The sequence below is a fragment of the Lonchura striata genome, chromosome 2 (assembly GCF_050655825.1).
Source record: "Lonchura striata isolate lonStrDom1 chromosome 2, ASM5065582v1, whole genome shotgun sequence".
Classification (NCBI taxonomy): Eukaryota; Metazoa; Chordata; class Aves; order Passeriformes; family Estrildidae; genus Lonchura; species Lonchura striata.
The window spans coordinates 24,385,191-24,403,555 of NC_140704.1; the positions used below are offsets into that span (position 1 = coordinate 24,385,191).

At 39.2% G+C, this 18,365-nt stretch overlaps 2 protein-coding genes across 2 annotated transcripts in view; one reads left to right on the forward strand and one right to left on the reverse strand.

The window, feature by feature from the left end:
- The window catches only part of LOC110474736 (putative acyl-CoA dehydrogenase 6), a gene marked incomplete at its 5' end in the record, with an annotated part of 75,479 nt that extends 66,387 nt beyond the window's left edge, over positions 1-9,092 (forward strand). Inside the window, 3 exons of the mRNA XM_085574137.1 lie at positions 1,167-1,328; positions 1,451-1,601; positions 8,296-9,092. Of these exons, the coding sequence (XP_085430263.1) occupies positions 1,167-1,328; positions 1,451-1,601; positions 8,296-8,386 (404 nt within the window). The remainder of the gene's footprint in view (positions 1-1,166; positions 1,329-1,450; positions 1,602-8,295) is intronic.
- A 163-nt stretch (positions 9,093-9,255) lies between these two features.
- Positions 9,256-14,479, reverse strand: BET1 (Bet1 golgi vesicular membrane trafficking protein). The gene is made up of 4 exons (XM_021538403.3): positions 14,298-14,479; positions 12,935-13,050; positions 10,975-11,031; positions 9,256-10,502 (listed from the first exon to the last, which is right to left on the reverse strand). The coding sequence occupies exons 1-4, from the start codon at positions 14,314-14,316 to the stop codon at positions 10,347-10,349; spliced, it is 348 nt and encodes a 115-aa protein (XP_021394078.1). The 5' UTR covers positions 14,317-14,479; the 3' UTR covers positions 9,256-10,346.
- Positions 14,480-18,365: the final 3,886 nt, after the last annotated feature.

The following is an 18,365-nucleotide window of genomic DNA, read 5'->3' on the forward strand; positions in this document are numbered from 1 at the left end:
TACACAGGAGAGCAGTACAGAGATAAAATTTAATTAGCAGTGATCTTGAAAACAAAGCAAAAATGTACATGGAACCAGGCCAGGCTCCTGCAAGGGATTATCATGTGAGTAACTGGCAGGTAGGAAAAGGGATTTCATCCTAGTCCAAGACTTGGGTTTATTTTGCATTTCATATTCAGAGTTTTGTGGTTTAGACTTTAAATGCAAATGGATGTGGATATGCATATTTTGAAAAAAGATAATGTGACCCTTCTCATACAGATAAATTTATGAAATCATGCCCTGCTGCTTTTCATAGTAACATGAGCCCATATTTGCCAAACAAAATTCTCCACACATTCTGTATCTGCTGTTATCCCAGCTACACTGCAAGAGACTGATAGCTTAGTCATTCACTTCAAGGCTGGTTTGCCTCAGAAGAGAAACTTTTCCATTTTTTTCTTGTTTAAAATGATATATGTCTCAGTTGCACAAAAAGCAGCAGCAAACTAGCTCTGCTTGAAAGCATCGTCTGCTGCCCCTCTCACATGTTTTACAGCAGTATCCTCTTTTCATTCTGTTTCCATTAGGAGAATTATTTAATGTTTTTTTTTAAAGTGGATATGCTTTTTTTCTTCTCTATGCTGGGATCACTGAATGCAGATGTAACAAGCAGTCTGTTTGTGTTCCTTGATCTCAGAACAGGTTTCTGCCTTCTCTCTGAAGGCTTCCTTCAATTTATATTTCTGCAGCCTTCCTCACCAAGCACACTACACTGTCAGCCTTCAGATTTTTTTCCAGGATTTTAAAAAACCTTCAGGGCACAGGTAGCATGGAAAGTAGGAGTTGCCAGAAGCTTTTGCTAGGGCCCTAAATGAGACACTAAGCATAAAGTTTATCTCATCATGTTGGTACTGCTTTCTATGCTCTCCTTTCCTACCCATTTCTCTTCCCTCTCTTCCAGGTTTTGGCAGTTTAGGGCTCAAGTGAGATAGATGTCTTCAAGGTACAAGGAAGTACCAGACTTTTCTCAGAATTGAGGCTTCACCGCAAACTGAGTGTACAGAACCATTTATTTTAAAAAACTTAATGTGCTGGTTGTACAATGTGAAAAAACCTTATTTTTCAACAAGAAGCTAAACAGATCTGGCTAAAATTATATCTTGTTCTGTGCTTTGTTTCTCCAGCCCTGACACCAATGGAAACTATTCTACAAGAAACTATTGACTACACAGGGCAGCGGAAGGTGTTTGGCCAGCCTGTCCTGCACAACCAAACCGTGCACTTCCGCCTGGCCGAGCTGGCAACCGAGGTGGAGCTCCTGCGCTCGCTGCTGCACCGCGCCGTGGGTGAGCTCCCACTCTGCTGCCCAGATCTGCTCCTCTTGTGCAAAGACCCTTGTCAGGCTAAAGGAACATGGGGAGGTGGCTTCCAGAGTGACTGCTTTTTTATCTCTTCTTTTTTTTATTAGCTCTCTATGTAGAAGGCAACGATGTGACAAAATTTGCTTCCATGGCTAAGCTAAAGGCAGGTCGTCTGACCCGTGAAGTGACTGACAGCTGTCTCCAGTTTTGGGGAGGAATGGGATTCACCAATGAAGTTCTCGTGAGCAGGTTTTACAGGTAAGGGAGTGATGAAAATACAAAGTGTCTTTAACTGAAATTTAGCCTCTTAAATATCCTGTTAAACAATCACCTACTTGAAAAGATTCTCACCAGTGTGAATAGTGTTGTTCTGCTTCATAGCATGTCACTGAAGTGGGTTGTGGATGCAAGGACACCCAGTGCAACTAACTTTGGGTAGACATGTGTCAGAACTTGCTAGTCTTTTGCCAAATCTTGGCTTTGTGTTATAGTTGTGAAGTTTGAACTGCCCACAGGTTAGCTTAAATGTCAAATGAAAGAGGAAAACTCAGTATTTTCCATGATGGTCCTCTGCTATCTGCCACAGAGTAGAAAAAAGAGGGGGGAAATTGAGAGCTACCAACCAGTGACTTTTTTCTCTTTGCCTTTTGTGCTTGTAATCTTGATTACAAGAACAGAAATAAATCTTCTTCTAAAATGAATGAAAATCCTCTTTTCCCCGGCTATGTGTGAAACTGGAGTTTCCCACTTGGTTTCTGCAGTAGTCTGTTCTGATAGCAGTCTCCACCCATTTAGTCACACTAGATACCATGTGAGACATACAAGAGATGTAATTGCTTCCAGAAAGTTGTTAGATCATTAAAATGGTACAGAAGCCTTTTTGCAAATTAATTAAAGTCCCTTCAAATTTTAGTCTCTATCTACTTAGAGCAAAATTCTCCTTAAGGAAACATTTTTCTTGGTATCTGGCTTCAGTGTGTTACATTCTGTAGAAGGACCAAAATTGACCTTGGATTCATTTGCAGTAACAGTTTTCTGTTCAGCTGTTACATAGACAATACCTAATCCAAAGTCAGCCAAATCAGTGGTTCAGTTAGTTGAAAGTTTTGGTAAATATATCTGTGTAAAGTGAGAGCAGAACACTTGAGAAAACCTGCAAAAATTTTGTTTCTTCATAGGTAGGTTGGGTTACTTTTTCTATTTTTAATAGCATTTTATGAATAAGAATGCTATTGCAGTAAGCCAAGAGATCCTCAATATTTTTGACAAGTGGACTCCTGAATTTTTTCTTATGAAGGTACAGACTCCTTTATGATGGTGGTTTTAAACCAGCTGTCAATATGATGGTTTTCCTTAGTTATTTTTTTCACAGCCTTGTTTAAACAACTAATGGTCACTGGAGATGGAGATGCTGAGAGCTACTGCAGTAGGCACTCTGAATAAAATGAATCCTTGTCTTTGCAGCACTTACTGTAAATTATGTAGTCTGTACAGATTAATGCGTACATGCTTTTACATAGCTTTGTTTAAGATTTCCTAGCCCAGTATAGTAGCGCTAACTGTGAGCAGGGCTTTCTTTTTTGTGTGGATTTCAGAGTGATTTCCAATTATACCAGCACAGTCACATTTTTCCTTAGAAGAAATTCAGAGTGTTTCCTGTTGGTGTGCACAGCCAGCTGGCTAAAGAAATATATCTTTCTACCTCTAAAACAAACACTGTCATAAATGAGGCTAAAGGCAGTGTGATATTTATACTCTGAAAATTTCTATGATTCAGTAAAATTCCACCATTGAGTAACCAAAGGTCCAGGAAGGGACAAGGAGAGTTTTACCTAAATAAACGATTACACGTTCAAGATAGAATCTTGTTAATCTGTAACAATAAGCAAAGCAGCAACTTCCCTAAAGTCGTTCCTTTTAGTACGGCCGTCTGAGTAACTATTCACGTCACTGTGATGTTTGTCCAGTAGCAGCAGTATAATTGCACAGCAGGACATCTAGTCCTAATGTAGAAACATTTTTGTAGCATGATCTTTATGAAGTTCCCAGAGAGATGTAGGTTAGTCTTCGACACATCGGGCTGTTACTCACGCCTCAAAGAACATACAGCACAATGTATAGTTAGTGCATGAGGTCTCTGAATTTTAGTTATTAGGGTCAGTTAGAGATCATAAACAGAAATAGCACAAAAGTGTTTGCCAACTTATTTTTTATCAGTAACCTTTTAAACTTTGTAGAACAACTGCACTTATTCTCTAGAAAGCATGGAGAGCTGCTTCACCATGTAGGTGTCTATACTGTGTTGATTTTATGTATGTGAATGTCTAACTAGTACAGATTCTAAAAAGGGAATAGGTTAAGAAAAAAAATCTTAGAGCCCAAATATGAAAAGGTTTAATAGAAAAATACAAGCCAATATAAAAGCCATAAAGAGTTGACTTTCCAGACTGTACCCTAATGGCAGGATTCTGGAGAAGGAAAGCACTAGCCTGGAGTCATTCTTGTTTATTTTTCTCTTCTCTGTCTGAAAGGCCTTAAAGCCATTGAGACTTAGCAAAAATCTATTATTGAACAAACCCATCATCTATATGAAAAACCAGGGTTATGAGAGATAGAGGAAAGAAATCTTTTAGTATCAAGTTTATTGCAATTTTTCAGATTTCATGAGTTTTAAAAAATTTTAGGTAGTGATCCATATGTTTTAATAGTAATTATGTGAACTTCAATTGTTATTGGAAGACCTTATGTGGTCTTCTTAAAAGAGTTTGGTTTGTTAGGTTTATTTTTAATTAAGATTGTTATTAACTGCTAAACACCATGTCTAACTGCTGCCAGTTCTCACAAGTGGGCTGTGATGGGGAGAATGCCATCATTTCTTGCTACACTGTAAAAGACTCAAGAAAGCAGCAGTGAAAAACATTCTACTACTCATGTGAAATAGAAGTGTAAGTAGCACTGAAAATGCATAGCTGCAGAAGAAACACATTTTCATTTTTTTCATCAACTGGCATGTAGTTATTGCAATATGAAGGTATATTTGTAATTGAGGATAGATAAGTAATGTCTTTCCGTCTAGATTTTTTTCCTTCTCATGTTTAAAAAGTTAGTTTAAATACTTCATTCAGTTTCATTTTTTATTTCATTGTTTATTGTATTTCGTTCCTTACAAAGCATGTCTAAACTTGAGTCCAGACAACTGGGGAGTTTAATCAGTTTATTTCAATATAGTAATTTATAGTTGTACCAAACAAAATGAAACCTATCCATTTCTGCTGACAAAACCAATTTGCTTTGAAGTCTGTAGCTAACTGCTGAGACAAGACTTAATACCAGTTCCTGTCATCTGTGAAACAAAATCTGCAGTTTCCAGCTTTTTCTGCAGAGGTTTTGAGACAGACGCCTGTCTACCACTTTGTTTAACTTTTATGAGTACCTTGAGAAGGAATTTAGGAGATGAAGCACATGACATCTACCTTTAAGACAGCAAATCAAGGCAGGTAACTGTACAATGATGACTTTAAAGTAGAGCTGTTCTTGACTCTGCTTTATACTCAGAGCAGGCCATTCCCTCATCTTGGCCTTCAGAATATCCCTGAGGGGGAAGGAACAGGGTCATGGGAACTGGCAGGCACAGCTGTGGGCTGTGCCAGCCTGGTCAGATGCCTGCTGCACTGAGTGGCACCAGCTCAAACTCTTCTCTCTAGAACAAAGCCTCCTTCAGATTCTGCTTAATTTGGACAGCCTATAGGTAATTTAGTGAAACTGAAGATGGAAGAAGTCACAAAATATTGTGGCTTGAGGGTTCATCAGTACCTTTTTTGGAGGAAATTCTTACCAGTAATAAAACCTTTAAATAGTTAAAACCTAAAATCGTGCTTATGAGAAAAAAGGGTAAAGGTTTTGTAATCAAGTGCAGTTTGTGCTGAAAAGAAGCAGTGATACTCTGAGCCATGCAAAACTTGGTAAGGTTTTTTACCAATGGCCTTCTAACCAGGGATGCAGAGAGCAGCATCTTTGAAGGACTGCAGCCATAATGCCAGGCTATTAGGGGAAACCGGGGCTTAAATCACCAAGACCCACTTTCTTCCCCCTGACTGGCACTGATCACTGCCAGAAAAGGGGAAAAAAATTCTTAGTTTATTTTGGCAGGAAGTTTGAAGTTTTGTGAAGACACCTGCATCATAGATAGTGCAGCAGGCTCCTCTCAGTTTGTTTGGGAGCAGAAAGGGCTTCAATCCAATTCCATATGGTTTTCCAGAGGAAAATGCAATTGTAAAGCAGCTCTCAGAGCAGGCCCAGCTTTTCAGCTGTAGGTAATAAATGGTACTGGAAGGCACAACTGCAAACACGATCACATTTTACCAGCTTGAAGCTACAAACGGATTTAGCGTGCCTTAAGCTGCATATAGCACATGCAAAAATCTAAAACTTTGCTTGTGCTGTGAATGGGTACCTGTCCCTGCCTTATGGCTGGGGAAATCGCATAGAAGGAAGAGCTCAGACTGGAATAAGGACCCGATTTTCAGGAAAACTGGGACCAAAAGTTTTAGGGGCCGGGTAACAGACATAGCTTAGCTTGTGCTAAGGTGCAAATGTCACTCAGGGTGCAGAGGGGTCAACACCAGCCAACAAAGGAATGTTAAACTGTAGACTATTTTGGATAACACTATTCAGAAAGACATTTTCATGCTGTTAATTAGAGGGTTCCTAATCATTAGAACAACTTTGTTATCTTATAACCTTCAAATTAGGGTAGTCTAAGATTAAAGGGATCTTGTTTTTTCTCCTTTAAGCAATGCTTGACACATTTCTTTAGGCTGTATGACATGGCTTCTATGGAGATGGGAAACACAATTTGACAACGTGGAGGGCTTTTTTTTCTCCTGTTACTACCTAACTAGAAGTTAGTAATTACCTGGACTGAGTTTGGTGGGTGGGAATGGCTCCTCACTCTCCCTCCTAAGTGCAGTTTTTTAATGTGACATTGAAGATTTTTTTCCTTTTATTCATTAAAACATGGATTATTTTTTATTCATTAAAAAAATGATTAATTGCCATTTATATATCTTGATTTGGTTGAGTGAAGTCTTATAATCTACAGTGAGTATTTCAGACACATGGGATTTCCTGAATGTAAGGAAATTCTTCGCAGGGAATGTTTTAGAGGGATAGAACATAATAGTTGGATTTTTGTCCTTCCTCAGGTTAACTCCCACTCTCTAAAGAAAACAGCATTCAATGACATTCAACAAGTGGCTAGAGGTTTGGTACCTCAAAATTACACTTTTACAAACTGCCTGGTGTGCTGCAGGCTGGTTCCTCATGGTCCTTTGTCAGGGGGTGCTCACCTCGGCAGGGCTGCAGGTAGTTCATGATGTGCTGCTCTGTCATGTGGCAACAAAAGTGATGCAGGAATCAAAAGCAAAATGTTATTGTGCCAAATTAAAAGCCTTTACAGCAGTAGCCTAACGATGTCCCTTACAAAAGCAATCCAATTCCAATATTTATATATATTGAAATATTTATGTGCTGTATTAATAAACATAAGCATACATTAAATAACTGATATAGAAGTTGACTTCACTATGTGCTCTTTCCCAGCTTCCTTACAGAGTTTCTGTCAGGATAGTTAATCCTGTGGTTTCGTCTTCTTACGATGAAAGCAAGTTTCTTTCTCAGAAGAAGGCTTCTGGATTAAAGTAATTTGTATCTTTTGTCATCTTAATCCATTTACATTAAGGGGGAAACCTGTCCTGTCTCCTCAGAGGAAAGATCAGCACCTGGCTGTAGGTCCTGTAAGAAATATTCTTTATCTCACCCATTGAGACAAAAATATAATCAGCAAATTTGTAAAGATACACACAAGCAGAAAACGTACGAAAGGTGTTCTGTTTTTCTGGGATGTGTCTGTATATGTGACAGCCTGACTTGTTTGTCACACACCAAAACCAGATCTTAGCACTGTCTATTTATAATTTCATATAAACAAGCCCCATGTGTCCAGGATTCCTGCTGCATAGAGAGGATTTCTATTGACATCACAGAGGAGTTCTGAGGATTAGTTACTTGCTGTTGCTACAGTGAAGATGCCAATGCTGAGCACTGGCAGGGGCTTTCTGCAGCTTGACAAAGAAGATAGCACTGCACCACTAAGAACAAGCAATCTACCACTTTCCAGGTCTGCTGCCTTCAGCAAGGCCCATAGGAAGGTGGGGAATCTTCAAGTTACTAAGTAGATGTAGTTTAGAATTGTTCTGGTAGTTTTATTGCTGATGTTTTTTTCTTCTCCCGTGAGGTAAAGTATTTGTGAGTAAAATTGCTCGAGGCTGCAGTAGTTAGCATTCTGGCTGGCACAGAGAACGTAGGCAGTACTGTTAGGGATGACTTAGTGATGGTTAGGGCAGGTTTATTAGAAATATCAAATAAAGAATAAATATTCTTGAAGCAGCCATTAATTTTTAAAGCACAGAAGCTCCATAATACTATATGAAACCACACCAGAATACCATACAACACTACTTGTGATACTATGAAACATTAAGGTACTATATAATGCTAATAAGGCTTTTACCAGATCTTATGTAGCCATTAGGAAAACCTGGATTGGTTAAAAACCTTGAAAGGAAATTGTACTGTTTCTGTGCAATTCTCCAATACCTCATGTGCTGGTTGACTCTTTTACCAGTTAAGCAAATTTAAGTGCTGCAATGCTTTTTGCTGCTGGCCCAGGAAAAGCTCCCTCCCCTCCTACAGTTCAACTGCAGGCTTAGGCACCCACAGGTTTGGGACAGGAGCAGCAGGGGTGTTGTGGGAAGCACCACAGACCCCTGCCCAGGAGCCAGCGGCATGTGGTGTTTGTATGCAATGTGTAAGTAGCTCTGGACAAGCTGTCCAGCACAGCACCATCACAACAGCATACAAATGTTTAAATCTACCCTTTATATTTCTGCAGGGACTTGAGATTGATGTCAATAGGAGGTGGCACAGACGAAACCATGCTTTCCATCATATGCAAATACATGGACATACTTCCAAGAAAGTGATGCATCTGCACTCTTCCTTGAAAATTAAGAAAGCAAGAGCATGACTTGTACTGCACACTGAAGGTGACAAGCAGGCAGTACACTTCGAGCAGAAAACAGATCAGTAATTTTGCTATCAGAATGCAAATCAAGGTCTTTCACCATTACCACTCTGTGTTTTCCAGTGTCAAATTTTTGTTGATATGAAGCACTCTGAAAGCTTGCAGCCTCCTGCATTCCATTTTTTCAGTGAGTTACCTAAGTTTTCCAATGACCCGGGCCAAGCACACAGAAAAAAATATCTTCTTTAATCAAGCTTTATCTACACTTCACAGCATCTAAGCTGACAATTACGAAACAGAACTTCCATGTGAATGGAAGCTATGTAGCTTAATCTCATTTCAGTATAGCTTTGCTTTCAAGATGAACAACTATGGCACAAATTATTCCCTGCCATAATGAAACCCCAGAACAGTGCCTTACCTTCCCTATCTTTCACTTTTAGCAAGCAAAAATGAGCTCCGTCTTTGTGAAATCTGTATCAATTTGTACTCCTCTGTTGCGGACTTTTGGTGATGGGACTAGTGTTAGTTTTATTTGTAGAACACTATAAACAACTGTTTAAGTGTATCTGAAGCTTGCAGAGACCTGAACTTCAGCAGCAATGTACCATGTTGTGTTTTCTTAATAATTATTAAGGAAAATATTAAACACATTAATATGAAAACTGTGCGTAATTACTTAAGTCTTCCTTAAAAAGCCATTTAAGCTGGAAGAGGCAGCCTGTATTATTGATTAAAACAATAGAAATTGCCCCTTAAATACACCACCATTTAAAAAAAATATACTGGTATTCCACAGTAGAAAAAATGTGTATAAACAACACTAGCTAGGATAATACTACAGGACACTTTATTTGTAAATTCATAATTTGTCATTAATGGTAACACATCATACAGAATTTCTAAAAAAGTTTTTCAAAAATTGTAGATACAATTTCAATATCTAGCAAACTTAAAATTTTTTTGAATATTAAACTCAGCAATGTAATAGCCTTAATGATTAGAAACTACTTGGTGAGCCAAAATTAAGTCTTCAAAATAACATACCTTAATGTGACTGCACCTCCAACAAGTGCATCATAATATGCTTTAACGTAAAATTCAAAATATCTGCCATTGTATTTCAGACATCATGCGCTGTAGATTTAGGGACTATCACTAACTGAAAAGTAAACATACTAATGGTAGAAGTTCAAGTGATTCAATTGAATCATTTAAGTTTTAAATACTTTAAATATAAAGAAAACATTTGTACTGTGTCCATATTGGCTGGTCCCAATGATGAAAGGCATTTGCTTAAAATAGTAGATGTGTAAACACAATCTGTCACCTTTAAATTAAAAAATAAAAAATCCAGTTTTAAGTAACTTCTTGCCAAAACACGCAGTTAAAGTTACTTAAACATTATCAGATCTAACCACAAAAGTAATTTTTGGGGGTATTTGCTAGCTTCAGGCCAGCCTTTAAAACTCCACAGGTAAGATCTATTTAGAAAGATCCACATATTGTTTGTGCTCTTGCAACTGAAATTACTATATGCCTGAAACTGCAGCTCTAATTTAGAGCATGGTCCAGAATGAAAAGCAGAATGAAAAAGAAAGCCTCAAAATTCTGCAATTACTTCATTTTCAAATAACCACTGTTCTTTGAATGTTTTCAATCAATTCTAAAAACAGTTTTCCCCTAAAAAAATCCATCCCACTAGGCTAGCTGTTTCTGCATATTTATAAATAATCCCCCCAAAACAGGAGGAAAAACTCTGATACATTAAGAAAATTATATATAACTTCGCATTAATTGTTAATGCAATTTACAACAATTTCACTGTTTTATCCACCAAATGTGCCACTAGAAATCAATGTCTTCATTAACTAAGTCTACAGCTGAAATTATACAATGTAAACCAGAGGTAACATGCATCACCTCATTTTAATAATCCAGTATATTACAAAAAAAACAAATAATGAAAAGAGCATCATGTAGCATAATAGCTTTGTCTGGCTTCCTCTGGAGAGTGTTCTCAGTCTGCCCATAGTTGCACCTAGCAGTCCACCCGTAGAGTCAAAATCATTCTCCTACATTTTAAAAAAAGAAACAAGCAAGCAAACAAAAGAGAAAAAAACATGTTACTATGAGAAAGAAATACCCTTACAGCTCACTATAGTTTTCCCTGTTTTTATAAAGTTTCCAAAATTAAAATTATTTTAGAGACAAAAATTAACCATGAAAAACTTTCACCCATTTATCCACTGTTATTATTACCCCAAGGCACCAAGATGTACCTTTTTAGTGACTTTTGCTGATTGAAAACCTATACTCCTATCTGAAGCATAAAGATCTTGGTTGTACCTTAAGAGTAATGTATTTGCACATCTTATATTTTTTAACAGAAATGCTGATACTGCTGACAAATCAGTCACATGTTACAGTCAACAATAAGGTGTCAACATTTTAATACCAATGTTCATAATAAAAGACAGGATGCTTTACATTATTAACTTCTAATCCTGACCCATATTTAAAGAAAGCTAGTTATTCAATACTTACCATTTCTGATAACATTTTATTCTGGTTTTTAACTTCTGTTCCAATTTCAATGGAAAGCTATCAGAAACAAAAACAAAACAAAAAAAGTATTAAATATGAATAATAAGTTAATACATACACTAGAAAACCCAGTCGAAAATACATGACTAACATTTTCCCCAGTGAAAGCAATACCTGATATTTTCAAAAACCAAAAACAGTTATCTATCAATAACCCTTAAAGAAGTAAGATTTTTCATCTGATTGATGAGTCTAAAGAGTCACAGGAAGTAAAGAGTCACAGGAAGTACTCGATGCTCCTCTTCCCTTTTTCCAGATAATGTCATACTTGAATTATTGCACAGACTTTAAAATCTCAAGATCTAGTCAAGTCTGAAGTAGCAATTACCCATTTCCTGGAACAACTGTTAAAACTGCTGGCAAACAGTAGAGAGAACCCTGAGCATTGGTTTGACTTAAAAGTGTTGCTGGAGTTGACACTTGTAACCTGCAAACTCATCTCTTTTGACAAGCTGCTGCTGTGCTATAAACAGGACTTTCTTCAGTGAACTTGTGTAGCCCTTCTCTGCTTTGTGTCACAGAACAGGAGGAAAGCTGCACAAGAGCCAGTTCTGAGACAGTCACCAGGGCCAACGCCGGCCTGGGCAGAAGCCTGAGACAGGTCCCAGGTCAAGCCAGAAAGTGAAGCCAGGCTAGTGTTGGAATCAGAGAGGTACAAGACCGGGCCCAGCTGGAGCTGCAACAGCACAAAGGTGGGAGCCAGCCAGAAGAGCCTTGGCTTAAAGCAGCTCTGGAGTTAAACAGGGGAGAACTGACACTGAGCCCAACTCTTAGCAGCCATTCCTCTGTCATCAGCACACTGGCCTTGAACAACCTGCTCAACTTCTGGGATGGAGGGAAAGGCACTCCAGGCTGCCATGCTTTGGATTAGCCAAAATCCATTTGTTTTCACATGTCAAAACTTGAATCTCATTATCTCATACTGATGCATTTCAATCAAGAGTGAAACTGATTTTACACCAGGCTTCTTGGAAGATTATGTGAAGGCTATTCCATATGCCAAGATTATCCCATTGCACTAAAAGACAACTCCAGAAAGAGCTCCTTGGGGAACCACAAATTGCTTTGTTGACATACATGGATTTTGAAATGTAACATAGCACAGCAGGAGACAAGAAATTAAATTTGATAACAAAGGTCAAAGCTTTTTTTTACCCCTTAACTTGTTCCAAATTCTTATTCTAAAACTGTTTCATTTCTCTTTGAGACTAAACCAATTTTAAGCAAGAATATTAGCAGTAAGATGTCGAGTGAGTTCAGGCCTAAAAACTTTACTGGAATGTGCTTTATAATACTTTAAACTTGTAAGATCAATAAATCCACACAACTTTAATCTCAGAGCTGTCTTTCAGTTAGACTTGTTTGAAAGAAGTCCTCAATTTCTGAAAGGAATTAGAATCCTAAGAGCACCAAACCTTTCCTTCAGAGGATGCTATTTCTGAAGGCTGTTTTCATGTCACAATTTTTTTGACTGAAACTCCCATTTCCCATTCCCCTGCACCACTGAGGTTTAAGAAGTAGAGAAAATTGGGAGTGAAGTTGAGCCCAGGAAAAAGGGAAAGGTAGTGGCAAGGCATTTTAAGTCTTTTATTTCTCATTACCCTACTGATTTGACTGTCAATAAATTCATTTCCCCAAGTTGAGTCTGTTTTGCTAATGATGGTAATTGGTGAGTCATCTCTCCCTGCCCATATCTTGATGCATGGACCTTTTATTGTGCTTTTTCCTCCCTTGTCCATCCACCTGAGGACAGAGCAGCTTTGGCGGTCAGTCACCTGACATCCAACCCGATTAAAACATCACAGTTGTAAATTTCTGTTCTACACTAAGTCTACTGCTTCCCTGATTCCTATAACTGAATGAAGTGCCTGTGGCGACACCGCTGCAGTTAGACACGTACCGATTTAATGGCGCTGACTTTTGTACGCAGGCTTTCTGTTAACCTGTCGTTCTCCTCTTCGTAAACGCTGTAACCGCTGTTGGTGTAGCCATGGCTCCCTGCAGCTGCTCCATCACCTGCAAACACAAGTCAGCAGGCACGCTTCCTTCAGAACTGTCTGCATAGACATCCATCCCCTCTTCAGGAACAGCACACGGCTGGCTGGCCTCCACTCCAACCCAGAGGGAGCTGCCAGTCTGACAAAGGAAAGGACTGAAGACTTCAGCACTATCAAATGCCCACTTCTTAATGATACACTTCCTCATACCTCTCTTGATTCTCTAAGAAGTGTTCCCAGGACTTGTTTTAGTTCATGAAAATACTGCTGCACAATACAAATCTGAAGTGTAGGAGTAAATCTAGGGTAGTGTCAGACACACCTGGTTTAGCCCTAAATACTTTCTAGGAGGAAGCCCCAGAGCTCAGTCATACATCTCAGAGGTGTAAACACCTCCTGAGCTTTACAGTGCCGTCACAGCACCCACATAGTTGTAGAACATGACGTGGGAGTTCAAAGTTTCCTTCTACTCATCAGCATGACTGCTGGCTGAAAAATGAGGCCTAAACTGCTCAAAACACTCAGCAGGAACTCTGCAAGGATTTCTCCATTAGCACCAGATTTTATCTGTAATAAGTTTATAACAGTCGGAATTCTTGTTTTTTTACTCCCTAAACACGGCAAGAAAACATAGAGAAGCACTTAAAAAAAAAAAACCCCAAACGAACAATTTCTGAATTCGGAACGGACTTGACAGAAGAAAAACAAATCTGCCAATCCATGGGAACACAGCTCAAACTATCTTGGTATTGGAACAACTAAACAACAGCACAACTAAATGGAGCAAGACTATCTACAAAAGCATGTAGTGGCATGACAAGCGAAACAGGTCCAAATTGAAGGACAATAGGTTTAAATGCAATATCACAAAAGAATGCTTTACTATGAGGGTGGTGAGGCACTGGAACCGGCTGCCCGAAGAAGTTGTGGATACCCCATCCCTGGAACAGTTCAAAGCCAGGCTGGACAGGCCTCTGAGCAACCTGCTCTAGAGGAAGGTGTCACGGCATGGGGGCGGGGGAGTGGTCCTAGCCGGCCTTTGAAGTCACTTCCAAAGCAAATCGTACGATTCTATGACAAAACACAAACGCTGGCGCTGCTCCGCAAATCCAGCTAGGCCAGAAGGAGAGGCAGAGGCAGCGGTGACGGCCTGTCCCCGCCAACGCTGCCGAGCCCTGCCACACGGCCGCAGCCGGGCGCGGCTCCCCGCGGCCTCACCGCCCCCAGCCCGACACGGGCCGGGCCCGGTCCCCCCGCCGCGCTTACCCAGCCCCGCGCGCCTCATGGCTCTGCCCTAAGCTGCCGCGGGAGGAGAGGGACGAGGAGGATGAGGAGGATGAGGAGGATGAGGATGAGGCTGAGGAAGAGGAGGCTGAGGAGGAGGAGGCTGAGGAGCTGCCGGGAGCGCGGGCACGCGGCGGCGCGGACGCTTCCCCCGCGAGCGCCACGACAGCGCTGCGCGCGCGGCCCGCCGGGTGCGCGCCACGGCGCCGCGCGGGGGCTGCTGGGGGCTGTAGTCCCGCCCGAGGGCCGACGCAGAATGCCAAGAACATTAAGTGCTAAGAGGAGCTTTTCACTTCTCTTTCCCCCCCACTCCACTGTCTATTTAGGAGTAAAAAGCGTGCCACTGCAGCATACAGATGCTTAGACTGGAAACCTGAAGATTACTTTATTGAATGTTTTAAAATATCATTGAATGATTATTGAATGATTTAAATTTTGGTTTAAAAGGTAATTTCTCCTTCATTCTTTAACCCCTTGCAATGCTTTAGCACATATGGGGTTTTCTAGCTTATATGAAAAATGTGTTCTCACTCTACACCAGTGAATTGAATTTATTTGCCAGGATGATACCAGAAGGATTAATTAGTACTCCAATGTAAAGCAAACACCACTGAGTTCATTCAGAATTTGCTATTTCACCTGGTGTCCACTGGACTAAAGAAGCTGAATTCCCTTTCCAACTACAACAGGCTGCCTTTTCATTAATTGCTCTGGTGTTTGTCTTCTGGTAGGAACTAAGACTGTCAGTATTGGACCAGCACCTACTTGCATTGTACAAGGTATATAAAAACAGACCACAGCTCCTTCTTCAGTGAGCTTGCAGTACACCAGGAGTCTTCACCTAGGCAGGCAGAGTTGTAGAAGGAAGAATAGAATCGTTCTGGTCAATAAGAAGGCCCATGGCATCCTGATGACCTCCTGTATAATTGCTGTAAGACATCCCAAGTCTCCAGTGAATATACCCACAAGTACTTGGACCATTTATTTTCTCTGCATTTGTTGAAGTGCATTTGAGACCTTAGTCTTGTACCTCTCCAAGTTCCGGGCAGATGTTGAGAAGTTGCTGATTTACTTACTTCTCTGTCACCCTTGGATGCCTATGTCTCAAACAACATTGCAAAATTAAAGTTAGTTAATGCAAAAAATTACTATTTATTTTATTTTTGATAATTTAAGCAGTTTATCCAAAATTTCAAGTACAGCATCATTTGCTCATCTAAAACAGAAGAGAAGGCCAAGGAAAAGAAATTAGCTGCAGTGTTGTTCTCTGTAGTGCTCACTGTGAAGCTAATCTCCATGAGATTCTGTCTGGAGCTCAGAAATTCTTACAGGAATTCACTAGCTGCCATTACTGATAACCTGAGACTAGATTTACAGCAATTCAGGGAAATGTATCAGTTGTTTCAAAGATGGGAAAAGTGCTATCACCAGCCTGAAGCTCAAAGATTTAGCCCTTTGAGGTAACACCATCTCAAGTTCACAGACAGGCCCATTTTTTACCTTACTGGGGTAAAGAGTAAGGTAAAAAATGGGCAAAAAGAGCAGGGTAAAAAATGAGTCCTTGCTTTAAGATTACCCTTAAGGTAATCTCTTAAGGGATTACCTGCTTAGAGCAGCAAAATTGAGAGGTTGCAAAATGAACAGATTCAGAGAAAACCTTCTTCCTGAGTGCTTCAGATTTGAACAAGGGCTCTGTTAGGAGCAATGTCCTCATCATCACAATTTTTGTAGAAGGGCTAATGTGACAATCTATAAAACAAGTAATCAGAAAGTTAAACCTGAATTTGAGGAAATGTCTTTTCATAGCAGCGAAGGTGTAATTTTATTTACATTTTTGTGTCAATGTATTATCCAAGAATGACATTGGTGACATTGCTATATGAGAAGATTTGTCTTTACAGTATTTGCATATTATGTGTCACCTCTTTCCCACATGACTCGTCTTCAATTTTTCAGTAAACATGGGTTTATACATAACTAGGTAAAATGTATATCTCTCGACAAGGATTGTAGTTATAATTCCTGTTAAGGGGCTCATTTTTAATTTTTACTTACATTTTCTGTAAAATAAAATCCCAATTAACACATGTAAGGTGTTCACAACTCATAGTGTATAGATATATAATCTATATAATCACATTGTGAAATAACATCTTGAGTCTATATGTGATTTATAAACATCACATTTAATTCTACAGTTTCTTACAGCAAAGCATGAAAATTATACTGATATGATTAATGTTTCAAATCCATTTTAGTCATACTGAATTTATGTTTTTTTCATACACTGTAAGTACCTCATAGGAAAGTTAATCCTGTAGATCTCCTGGCATTACAACAAGGAAATCATGATTACATCTCAGAGCAGAAGCTGCACACAGAGGTCAACTGTGTGTCATTAATATTTGCTATGTTTATTTTACATTTCCGTGGAACAGCTTGTATTCATGTTAATCATTTCACAGAACACATCTGTGAAATAAATACAATTTTTCTGTACTGCTGCTGGCTTTCTGGCCCATTCCCTGGCAGCTCCCTGCCTGGAGGCTGTGCCCTGAACTCCTCAGTACTGCAAACCAGCTGTGCATGGGTAGCCAGCAGGTGTGGCTGCAGCTGTTCTGTGGCATCTGCAGTTCTTCCTGCCAGGAAGCTTAAACGAGTAGTTGGCAAGTGGTTTTAAATGAGAGACTCATCAATATTTGGTTTACCAGTGACAACACAAAGGAAGAGAAAAAGCATGTTAAAAATAAATAAATAAAGCCTACAAGCTTGCCTGTCTTGTCAATGCTTTTACAGTCTTTTAATAGTAGCCTGCTGCAGGTGTGTCATTGTCAGAGACCCTGCTGAGGCAATGTGCATGTCAGTCTCCTTTCCCCAAAATATTAGTGAACAATTTACTCATTAAAAAAACAGAAATTATGTCTTTTAGAAGAAGAGCATTCCACATGTCCTACCAGCTGTCCTATCACTGCTACCACTTTTATTGACTCTGCTGACTTCTACTGGTTCTCTTTACTGACTCAAATTAAACTGGATGGATGCATTTATATAGCAAACAGCCCACAGATTTTATTAGTGGATTACTCCATGATTCCACTGCAAAAGCAATAAAAATGAAAAAAAAAAAATCACAGGAAATCTGATTATCTGATTCGAGCATCCTGTAAAATCAGTCTTCCAATATACAACTGAAAACCCATGCCTCTTACTAACATGATATAATAATGACATTATTTAAATCAAATAATTAAATAAGTAACAAGAATTTCAGTGGTTTTACACATTTAGAAACAGGTTTTTACAGTCCTCATTATTAACTTACTACTTTCAGCAATTATAGATTGTGAAAACAACCTAACTAGTCACAGGCATCATTAGCAAGTTGAAAAGCAGATATCACACAATATAATGTTTAGTATCAAATATTTCAATGTTTTGTTAAGCAGTAAGCTTCAATTATTAAAAAAAAACACTTGGCAATTAAACCTTGATCCATTGCACAATTAAGTAACAGCTGACTTTTCTTAATAAAACTAAGGCATTACTGACAGAGAAGCAGCACAAGACAACAGACTATTTTAGTTAGCCTCAATATCTTCAAAAAGGAGTAATGTCAGCATATTTCATCAGTATCCTTGTCAATTAATATTTTGGTTTGTTCTAAGAATTTTTAGCAAATGAGAACTCTCAAAATGCTCTGTTCCAACGAACCTAGTCAAATAATTTAGGACTTTGCTCCCATGTTGTTAAGCTGACAAATCTGATAGTAGGCTTAGTATGTCACAAGCCTTGTTCTTCCTGGTTGTATTCTCCAAATAATGCCATCAAGAAAACCAAATACTGTGTGAAACCACACATTCTGTAAGACTTTAAATGGCTGAAGGAGTCTGCTGCTCCTTGCCATCCAGACTGAAAACAATTAACCATCTGAGTCATCAGAGGAATAGTGTGTGCAGTCGTCACAAATTGTTTAATCATGAGACCACATATAAATCACTGCAAGTACCACCAAACCTGTTGGTTCACCCATCATGATGATTCAAAACTTTA